This window comes from Neoarius graeffei, chromosome 25 (genome assembly GCF_027579695.1).
Source record: "Neoarius graeffei isolate fNeoGra1 chromosome 25, fNeoGra1.pri, whole genome shotgun sequence".
In the NCBI taxonomy this organism is placed as follows: Eukaryota; Metazoa; Chordata; class Actinopteri; order Siluriformes; family Ariidae; genus Neoarius; species Neoarius graeffei.
In genome coordinates, this window is record NC_083593.1 from 27,293,415 (window position 1) to 27,305,361 (window position 11,947).

The 11,947-nt window shown below is 40.9% G+C and overlaps 1 protein-coding gene across 1 annotated transcript in view; it reads right to left on the reverse strand.

Moving 5' to 3' along the window:
- The window catches only part of ccdc83 (coiled-coil domain containing 83), a 39,372-nt gene that overhangs the window by 22,870 nt on the left and 4,555 nt on the right, over positions 1-11,947 (reverse strand). The window contains exons 4-7 of the mRNA XM_060908483.1: positions 3,993-4,157; positions 3,752-3,843; positions 3,601-3,669; positions 3,329-3,450 (exon numbers count right to left, since the gene is read on the reverse strand). Coding sequence (XP_060764466.1) covers positions 3,329-3,450; positions 3,601-3,669; positions 3,752-3,843; positions 3,993-4,157 — 448 coding nt within the window. The remainder of the gene's footprint in view (positions 1-3,328; positions 3,451-3,600; positions 3,670-3,751; positions 3,844-3,992; positions 4,158-11,947) is intronic.

The window sequence follows — 11,947 nt, forward strand, 5'->3', positions numbered from 1 at the left end:
AAGAGATGTCAGTTCTGCCCTCCAGAGAAGGACTGTAAAACACATACTGTGTGCTGCAGGTGTCAGAAATATATCTGCAAAAGCCATGCATTTGCATATTGCCCTACATGTGCTAAATAGTTGACTAAGTTGTGTTGTATGGTAATTTTTCTCAGATCTTTCACGAGCATAAAATAAATAAAATAAAATAAAATGAATAACTGACCCATTGGGGTGAATAAAATGCATTCAAAAGGATTTTTTGTACATTTCTATTATTTCTAAGCTAGAGAAATGCTACACAAATATTAATTTCCACCTAGAGTAAAACAAAAATGTAATTGGCAGTGTCATAGCAATGAGTGGTGTCTTGAATAAATGCAGTCTTTCTGCCAAGTGAAGAGTGAAAACTCAGGTATTTACACAATTTGTGGTGAATGATAAGTTGTTTCATAAAGCAAAATAAGATTTAGTTTATAAAAATCACTTAATGTAGTTTACATCAGGAGTTTATTGAAGACGGGTCATTTTGACCCGGAGGACACGGGGTGTACACAGAATATGAGGAAAACAGGAGGGATGGAGATATATATATATATATATACACACACACACAAATACAATGACTTGTTTATGTACACAATTCACAGCTATGCAACAGCTGTACAGATGTATTTGGTGATACAGTAAGTGAGCTAAATTTTAACAGTGCAAACAATGCCACAAAAAGAAAAAAGATTCATGCCGTTGTCATGATTCGTTGTCATGCCGACCGAGGCTGTTGTGTTTCCCTTGTGGTCTCGTCACTCGTCACTTCCGGAAGGGGCAGTGCTGAAGTAAGTAGCTCGACTACGTAGTTCAATAGGGTATACATGCAGTAAGTAGCTCGGCAGAAATCGCATAATCTAGGTTGTGTAGCTCAATTCCGAGAAATCAAGTTCGGTTCAATTTCAGCCGAATTAAGGTGTATACATGGCATTTTGAAGTTCGATTTCAGTCGAGCAACGGCAGAAATTCGATTCTCTCTATGTGCATGTAAACGCACTGAGTGATGCGGACAAGGACATCCCGACACCCCCTCCCACCACTCAGTAGGAGCAGGACAGCAGCTCTGAGTCAGTCAGTGCGTTTACATGCACATAGAGAGAATCGAATTTCTGCCGTTGCTCGACTGAAATCGAAGTTCAAAATGCCATGTATACTTCGGCTGAAATTGAACCGAACTTGATTTCTCGGAATCGAACTACACGACCTAGATTATGCGATTTCTGCCGAGCTACTTAGTGCATGTATACCCTATCGAGCTAGTAGTCGAGCTACTTACTGCCCCTTCCGGAAGTGACGAGACCACAAGCGGGAAACACAACAGCCTCGGTCGGCATGACAACAGTAGTAGCGAGCAGCAGAAGAGGTCAGGAGGAACAAACAAAGAAGAGAAAATGGCGATGTAGAGCTCTCTGAAGTGTGGGTGGAGCACAGAGGACGGCAGGACAAAGCTTCTGGTACTAATAGGCTTTTTATTGTCAGACTTTTCAGTTTAACAGCCTACTTTTATTCTTGAGAGAAACACACGCGCGCTGTGTTCTAGTCCCGGGATGAGCTCTCCCCTCTGCTCTCCCTCTGCCTCCTTAAATAGGGCGCGGTTACTGGGAAGACACACAAACACAGGTTAATTACCGTCAGGTGTAGTGATTCTGCCACTCACCTTCCCTGGCTCCACCCTCCTGTCACGGACCGGCGCTTGACCACGCCCCCACTGCCACAGGCAAGCAGAAACGTGCACTTTTGGAGCAATGAGGAGACAGAGTTCATGCTCATTCAGCTTAAGGAGTTGAATATATTAAAATTCATGGACGGGAGAAAAACGCACAATGGAGAACAGGAACTGATAACTTTGTTTACACTCTTGAATAGCTCTTCTTCATGACGACAACCGGAAGTGTACCAACACGATGGGGCGTGTAGCGCCACCTGTGGCTCGGGTGCACAATGCACCTCACACAATAGCCCGATTTCATTGTGTGCATGTACGATTGGATTTCTCTGGCACCCTGCTGGGACCTTCAGCTCGATTACCGACAGCAGCTCGATTTGGATGTGCATGTAAACGTAGTCAGTGTGTTTCAGTGCTCAAACCATTGGGCTATTTTATTGGGATTTTTTAGTGTAATAAAATGTGTTATTCCCTTATACTCGTGTTTTGATTATTTGCCGTTTGCATGGTAAATTAAACATGTACTCAAAAACAGCAAATGAGGTGGTAGTCTTCCTTTCTTCAATGCTACACGATTTGGTTTCTCCCCCAATATCTATACCCAGAGTCTTGCTCCTCGTGTCGCGTGCGCTGCGTGCACACCATACACAGGAATAGAAAGTGGGATGTACTTCTGTTTTGCGTGCTGCACAAACAGCAAGTGTGGATACTTGTGTCGTATTTCTGAGGCACGTCACTCATAAATGACCGTGTGTCACTCATGAGTCTTACTGTCATCGCAAAAAGCCTCGACTTGCGGCGCTGCTGACTTGGTTCAGGCATACAAAAGGAATATAGGTCCCATACGTAGTGTATGCGTTCTTGATTTGTCACAAGACACACACAATTTGCATGTGCAGGACTAAAAGAGTCTACGGGCAGTCTGCGACCTTCAATGGCGCTGAGCACACGCAAGTCTCAAGCACGGTTTTGCCAATTTTTTTTTTTTTTTTAAACCGTAGACTGCCTGTAGCAGCATGTATGGCGGGTTGTGAGTGAGGCTAAAGCCTAGGTCACAACCGGACGTACGTTTTTGTTTTTTGTTTTTTTTTTTTTTTTGGCCGTGCAATTTTTGGCGTTTCCCAAATCGCTGCGGGTTTTTTTGTTCGTGGAGAAAGACGCACGTTGGCCGTAAGTTTGTCTTGCAACTTGAAAAAAATGTAAGCGCCTGTAGAGTTTGTTTGACATGACAAAGAACCTCTACGGCTCGAAAATCAGCACGTCACACGCGCGCCCTCTTTGCGTTTCTTGCACATAGACCGGCCATAGGAGCACGTACGGCTGGTTGTGACCTAGGCTTTAATGTGCTCTGTTGAGTGATGGTTCAGAACTAAAAAGCTCTATGGTCAAAATGTGTGCGCGCACGTGTGTGAATGCGTGCGGGCGCATGTGTGTGGACTCAGAGAAGATGCGTGTGTACGCACGCACGTACGTGTGTAATCTATACATATACGTGCATGTTTTTATATAAAATATGTACATATTTGCATGATGTTACTAAAAATATGCTGAGGGGGGTCAGCCTATTTCACAATTAAATGCATCCCGAGCCTAAAAATATTTCAGAGGGCTTAGGCAACCATAAGTCAGCCGCACCTTGAGATTTGTACTACACTGAGGCAATGTTCAAACAGTTGTTTCATGTGCTCCAAGTTCTCCTCCTCCAGGTTCCTCACAGCTACATCCAGTTCTGAGACTTCATCATCATAGATAACAAGCTGGAACACACATGAGCTTTAAAACATGTCCTATACAAAAAAAAGGAGTTTAAATGACTAGAAAGTTTGTCCTATATTGTGTACTTGGATTAAATGATTCATGTACTACCAATACATAGTCCTTTGAAGTGATTCATATAAATGTCTTACCACTTTCTTAAGCCAGTCGTTTTTTTCAATATTCTGAAAAGTGTTTTTGTCAACCTGTTTTAATGTTCTCTTTATAAAAAAAAAAGTACAGGGGGTCAGTGATATGCACTCTAACTGAATATGCAGGAAGTTAGTTCATGTGTTTTTATACCTCTCCAGCAAGCTGTTTCTCTCGTTCCACCAGCTGTGAAGTTTTCTTGTCAATCTTACAAATCGTTTCTTTCAGACAGCACTCAATATTTTCTGTGATAAACAGATTTCTATTCAACTAGGTAACACTAGATTTTTTTTTTTAATCAAGAGACCGCAACATACACAGACTGTGTAGTGGTTGTGAAGGATTTTATCTACCCTACAAGAAAAAAAAAATACAACTATGAAATTTTGCTCACCTGATATTGCCTGTACATTCTTCTGTACAGCATAGAGTTCTGACTGTAGTTTTTGGATCTGCTGTTGATCAACACTCCCCATGTTCTCAAAAAGCTGCTGAGCTTGCCGCTGCACCTGCAACTTCTCAACCTGGGCCTGTACACTCGTCAGCTGCCTGTGCAACTCTTACATACACATACTTTTTATTCCCAAATCAGAATAAACTATTCTTTAAAAAAAATAAATACAACCCCGATTTCAAAAAAGTTGGGACAAAGTACAAATTGTAAATAAAAACGGAATGCAATAATTTACAAATCCCAAAAACTGATATTGTATTCACAATAGAACACAGACAACATATCAAATGTCGAAAGTGAGACATTTTGAAATTTCATGCCAAATATTGGCTCATTTGAAATTTCATGACAGCAACACATCTCAAAGTTGGGACAGGGGCAATAAGAGGCTGGAAAAGTTAAAGGTACAAAAAAGGAACAGCTGGAGGACCAAATTGCAACTCATCTCATCTCATCTCATTATCTCTAGCCGCTTTATCCTTCTCCAGGGTCGCAGGCAAGCTGGAGCCTATCCCAGCTGACTATGGGCGAAAGGCGGGGTACACCCTGGACAAGTCGCCAGGTCATCACAGGGCTGACACATTGACACAGACAACCATTCACACTCACATTCACACCTAAGGTCAATTTAGAGTCACCAGTTAACCTAACCTGCATGTCTTTGGACTGTGGGGGAAACCGGAGCACCCGGAGGAAACCCACGCAGACACGGGGAGAACATGCAAACTCCGCACAGAAAGGCCCTTGCCGGCCCCGGGGCTCGAACCCAGGACCTTCTTGCTGTGAGGCGACAGCGCTAACCACTACACCACCGTGCCGCCCAAATTGCAACTCATTAGGCCAATTGGCAATAGGTCATTAACATGACTGGGTATAAAAAGAGCATCTTGGAGTGGCAGCGGCTGTCAGAAGTAAAGATGGGAAGAGGATCACCAATCCCCCTAATTCTGCACCGACAAATAGTGGAGCAATATCAGAAAGGAGTTCAACAGTGTAAAATTGCAAAGAGTTTGAACATATCATCTACAGTGCATAATATCAAAAGATTCAGAGAATCTGGAAGAATCTCTGTGCGTAAGGGTCAAGGCCGGAAAACCATACTGGGTGCCCGTGATCTTCGGGCCGTTAGATGGCATTGCATCACATACAGGCATGCTTCTGTATTGGAAATCACAAAATGGGCTCAGGAATATTTCCAGAGAACATTATCTGTGAACACAATTCATCGTGCCATCCGCCTTTGCCAGCTAAAACTCTATAGTTCAAAGAAGCCGCCGTATCTAAACATGATTCAGAAGTGCAGACCAGGGATGAGAATGAAAAATATCAAAAAAGTCTGAAAAAAGCCGGTGGGGGCCCAGGGAGCGGGAGCTAATGATTTTTACCTTTTTTTTTTTTTTTAAACCCCAAAAGCATTAATTTTATTTGCAAAAAGTTGCAATTTATTTGGAAATACATTCCCCTTCTTGATGGACTACCAGGTGAAAATGATTAATATGGTACAAGAGACTTGGTTTTTAATCAACTCACATTTGATTTCAAAAAATCAATGCACCTTTTAATATAAATGAGCTCTACAGTATTATATTTCTGCATTTTTGCTATTCATGTCTTTGAATACTCTAATCCTTTAAAATGAAGTGCAAACCAGAAAAAAAGTTCTATCATATAATTCTCTTAAGCTTTCTTCTGATGTTATCATGGTAGCAGGAGGTCTTGCATATTAAGCAGGCAACATTCAACATCACTTATCACTTCCCTTTCAAATGTGTACTAACTAGGTTTTATCTGGACAGGATGTTGTGTAATGTAATACGTATACCATATGGTCAATTTGAAGATCAAGATGGTGATTTTGAATTAAAGAACATGCATGTACAATTGGCATTATATATTGGAAATTTTTTTAAAATCAAAAACTATAAGTTCATTTTGGCCTAAAAAATTTGGGCAGACGCTCCCCACGGCAAATGGCAGCAACTCCCCCCCCCATGAAATGAGCAATAAGTAGGAGAGTTATACATGCTATCATACCTAAAATTTTATCATGCAAGAAATATAGATATGATGCTATGATTCTCCCCAACATGCTACACTAGATAAGCTAACCCCATTTATAAAAGATACACACTTGTATATGACACACATACGCACACACACACACATATACACACACAATGGCATTGATTCGTGCGATATACATTATAAATATAATGAATCATTGAACAGGCAAAAAAATTTTTGACCTACCTTTGTGTTTTTTGGTGTATATGTGAAGTTCAGTAGTCCTTGCTGGGACATCTATTTTCCGTATGTGATCACTGAGCTTTGTTGTGATCGACATTCAGTGTTCTTTCTAACCAAGCCCATTGAAAACAGTTCTTTATTTCTGCACCTTTATCAATCTCCCTCGCTCGATCCTCTTCTTTCTTATCTAGGGCTTTTGCCATTGTCGATATGCTAAAATATCCCGCCTGAATACATGTGTCTTTCCAATGTTACCAATGCGTATCATCAAACAGTGTGTACGGTCGGTGAACGGTGATTGCAAGCCATGCGTGGAGAGCATGCACACTTGTGTTTATACACTGCACGCGCATGGGATTTCCTGAAAATTCTACCGCAAATAAGTTGAACATTGTCGCAAAAGTGAATGTTAATTACGACATGTCGAAAGACTAGTGTGTTAACCCGGAGCCACCAAGAATCAAGACGTTATAAAGTCACCACAGATCGTTAACCATACACCCCCCCCCCGAAAATTTCTCAACGGATTTACATCAATCTCAAAAACAATCATTTTGGTCTGAAAAAGTCAGAAATCCGCCGATCGGCAGAAAATTCTCATCCCTGGTGCATACGTCTTCTCTGGCCCAAGGCTCATTTAAAATGGACTGTGGCAAAGTGGAAAACTGTTCTGTGGTCAGACGAATCAAAATTTGAAGTTCATTATGGAAATCAGGGATGCCGTGTCATTCGGACTAAAGAGGAGAAGGACGACCCAAGTTATCAGCGCTCAGTTCAGAAGCCTGCATCTCTGATGGTATGGGGTTGCATTAGTGCGTGTGGCATGGGCAGCTTACACATCTGGAAAGACACCATCAATGCTGAAAGGTATATCCAGGTTCTAGAGCAACATATGCTCCCATCCAGATGACGTCTCTTTCAGGGAAGACCTTGCATTTTCCAACAAGACAATGCCAAACCACATACTGCATCAATTACAGCATCATGGCTGCGTAGAAGAAGGGTCCGGGTACTGAACTGGCCAGCTTGCAGTCCAGATCTTTCACCCATAGAAAATATTTGGTGCATAATAAAACGGAAGATACGACAAAAAAGACCTAAGACAGTTGAGCAACTAGAATCCTACATTAGACAAGAATGGGTTAACATTCCTATCCCTAAACTTGAGCAACTTGTCTCCTCAGTCCCCAGACATTTACAGACTGTTGTAAAGAGAAAAGGGGATGTCTCACAGTGGTAACATGGCCTTGTCCCAACTTTTTTGAGATGTGTTGTTGTCATGAAATTTAAAATCACCTAATTTTTCTCTTTAAATTATACATTTTCTCAGTTTAAACATTTGATATGTCATCTATGTTCTATTCTGAATAAAATATGGAATTTTGAAACTTCCACATCATTGCATTCCGTTTTTATTTACAATTTGTACTTTGTCCCAACTTTTTTGGAATCGGGGTTGTAACAAAAAATGCTGGGGTCAGGAACTATAGAGCTCCTGCAGCTATTAGCAGACATTTTATACCAAAGCTATTTAAAATTTTGACCACATTCATATATAAAACTCAGTATGTCACAATTTGCAATGTCGGTCATTGCAAATTGTGATTTGAAGCCAAATAATCAAGGTTTACATTAGTTAGTCTTATTAACTTGTGCATAAATTTATACACACTCAGGAGCACAAGTTTTTTGTGAGAGATTTATATCTTAATTACACACAGAGAGAGCGCTACCTGTGGGGGGGAAATATTAAGAAACCACTGCAAAATTTATCAGTTTCTCTAGTTTTACCATTTATAGGTATGTGTTTTGAGGAGCATGAACTTTTTTTTTTTTATTACATAAATTACTGATAACATGGTCAAAATAAGAAGGATGAAGTGTTTTCAGACCTTGAATAATGCATCAAGATCATATTCAATTTTAAACACAGTACTAATGTTTGAACTAAGGGCGAGTTCAAAAATCAATATTTGGTGGAAGAACCCTGACATTTGATCACAACTTTCATGTGTCTTTGGCATGCTCGCCACCAGTCTTTCACGTTGCTCTTGGGTGACTTTGTCCCACTCCTTACGCAAAAATTCAATCAGCTCCGCTTTGTTTGATGGTCTAGGCCCATCTTCCTCTTGATCACATTCCAGAGGTTTTCGGTGGCGTTCAGGTCTGGAGATTGGGCTGGCCATGAGTGGGTCTTGATCTTGTGGTCCTCCATCCACACCTTGATTGACCTGGCTTGGAGCATTGTCCTGCTGGAAAACCCAATCCTCAGAGTTGGGGAACATTGTCAGAGCAGAAGGAAGCAAGTTTTTTTCCAGGATAACCTTGTACATGGCTTCATTCATGTGTCCTTCAAAAATAAAGGTCTCTCCAGGTCTCCATCTAACTCTTAGACAACCAGGTGATGGGGGAGCTGAAAATTGGACTCAGGAGAGATGACCTTACTCCAGTTCTCTACAGTTCAATTTTGATGGTATTTAACAAACTTTAGCCTGGCCGCTCTTTTTCCTTCACATTGATGAAAGGCTTTTTATTTTTTCCGAGTTTTGCATCTTCAACCCCACCCAGAGGAGCCTGTTTAGAACCATCCAGCCGTACACTTAACTCCAGCTGCCATATGTCATTCTTTTTGTTGGTCACTTGTTGTTATCCTATGGTTGCTGACTGACATTCAAAGGAGTTGACTATCATCCCAGTCAATGGAGAATCGTTTTTGCCCTCTGCTAGTCTGTAATTTTTATTGCCCCCAATGTCTGCTGCTTTACCTTGTTCATATGAGCTGCCATCATGGAAATTTTGAGGTGGAAGCAACATGACACTCAATGTATCCCTCTGCCAGTAAAGCCAGAATTGAATTGAACCCTTCTTTTTCTCACTCAATTTTTTTTTACTTTCTTGGTATGATGAATAGATATTTTTGTATTCTAATTAAATTTAAGGGACAACTAGCCCTGTTTTTGCCATCTGAACTGGTCCTATTGCAAGAGGATAGTGATGACCACAGCAGTGGTTTTTATACTTTTCCTCGTTAAATAAGACTTGGTTCAGGTGATCACTCAGTCAGTCCCTCATAAAGTAAAATGAGGTTTGCTTGTGTTGGAATTCCAGCACAGACTCTGGAATGAAATGGCTGCCATACATAGAGATGTTGATTTAAGAAAAAACTGAAAGTCTCCTCCTGTGGAGGATGGCCCCGTATGGACAGTTGAAAGTCACACTTGGAAGACATTCTGGACACTTAGAGGAATGCTTTTATGGCTGAGGACAACAGTTGACTTGCTAACTTTGGGACTGCAGTTGTCATGAACAGTTTTGCACTCAAGTTTCCATTAATGAACAGTTTATAACATCAACGAAACTGACTTCATGTGAAAACTGTTAATGTTATAGTTATGTTGTCTGTTCTTGCCCAAATAAGGATGGGTTCCTTTTGAGTCTAGTTCCTCTCGAGGTTTCTTCATGTCGTCTCGGGGAGTTTTTCCTTGCCACCATGGCCACAGGCTTGCTCATTGGGGATAGATTAGGGATAAAATTAGCTGATGTTTTAAGTCGTTCAAATTCTGAAAAGCTGCTTTGCGACAATGTTTATTGTTAAAGGCGCTATACAAATGAACTTGACTAGATGTACATATGCATATATGTACAGTATGTATGCTTATATGGATGTCAAGTTTGTGTATACAGTGTGTGTGTGTGTGTGTATATATATATATATATATATATATATATATATATATCAGTAGCGGCTGGCTTTTGTAAAAGTGAGGGAGGAAGGAATGCTTGGTTGAAGGTCACGGGCCCCAATGCGACCGCACCTGCTGGACCGGCTATAGTTACACGCACGGGTTGAGTTGATAATAGTTGAAAAACCTATCATTTTAACGGGGTGTGTACACTTTTTATAGCTGCTGTACACATTACTTTCAGGTGTTCAACACATCTTTCTCTTTCAAAATTCTCTCAAAATCTTCCGTATTTAACGAAGCAAACCTGGCGGCCATGTTTGTAGCTCAGCCCATGGAAGGGTTTTGCAAGCAAAACATTCACCACGTCCTCTGTTTCCATTACTTTATTCGTAGAATATCTATAACATAGTCAATCCACTTCCACCTCGCCGTTCTCACTCTGACTGCCGAAGTGCCCGAGTCACCGGATCTAGAAGTTAAGTTTGATAAGATAACCCCTCCCCCCAGGCAGCTAAGGCCTCTACTTATTGGTTCATTGCGCAACTAGGGCTGCAGCCTATTGGTTGATATTTTGTAGCACTTGTCAGATCTCTTAGCTAGTCCCACCCTCTTAGAGGAGGATTTTCCTCCTCTCTCTCATTGAAGTCTATGTTAACCACGAGCCGCCAGTGCCGGAGACTGTTTGAATCGGAGTGAATGGGAGCCGAAGGGAGGAAGATCCTCCGTGCAGTAATTTCTAATAGCGAGCGATAGGGGGTGCTAATGTAATTTCACCCAGAGAAACGAATATAATGTACATGTCGTATTTGGCAGTAAAATAGTAATATTCAAGGACAGCAATTCATTAAATTGGTCAAGACAATTTCAACTTTTTATTCTTAGAATTTTTAAGGAGGATCTTCCTCCCTCTCCTCACTGGAGAAGCCACCTGTGATATATATATACACACACAACCCCGATTCCAAAAAAGTTGGGACAAAGTACAAATTGTAAATAAAAACGGAATGCAATGATGTGGAAGTTTCAAAATTCCATATTTTATTCAGAATAGAACATAGATGACATATCAAATGTTTAAACTGAGAAAATGTATCATTTAAAGAGAAAAATTAGGTGATTTTAAATTTCATGACAACACCACATCTCAAAAAAGTTGGGCCATGTTTACCACTGTGAGACATCCCCTTTTCTCTTTACAACAGTCTGTAAATGTCTGGGGACTGAGGAGACAAGTTGCTCAAGTTTAAGAATAAGAATGTTAATCCATTCTTGTCTAATGTAGGATTCTAGTTGCTCAACTGTCTTAGGTCTTTTTTGTCCGTAGGTCGCGTTAACCGACAATTGTCCGTCATTGACGGATTTTTTTTTAGCTATGACGGAAAAATCTGAAGGCCGTCGGTCATTTTGACGGATGTTTACCGTTACCATTACCAATAACAATAATAGCCTAATAATAACACATAATGAAACACACAATTGAAATGATTGGCAAGTTGTGGCAGGGTTTTCTTACATACAGTATACATAGTCTTCACTGCCGTCACTTTCAATCTGAGCCCAGCCGACGTTGCGGCAGTCTTGATGTTCAGTGCATAGGCTACTCAAGTATACATTGTAGCCACTGCGCAAGGCTGTTCCCCCCTATCGCGCTCCTGACCGCGCTCTGACTTTTCTAACCACTAGCACAGTGAGATGTATTAATGTTTCCCTTCTCTGCAGAAGACACGTCATTTTTGCTATTAAAAAAAGAGATGCATTGGGTTGTTTGTGTCGTTTCCCTGCCCGTACGTCTTAATGCAATAGCACTCATTTAGGCTAGTTGTTTTCTTGTTTTTAAAATGAAACAAATGCCGATTTATTGTATTCTTCCCCAGCAAGCTTAGGAAGCTTAGGAAAATCACTGCTCGAATATCTGCTAAACTATCATTTTAATGAGAGCACAGGTAGACAAACTAACATAAC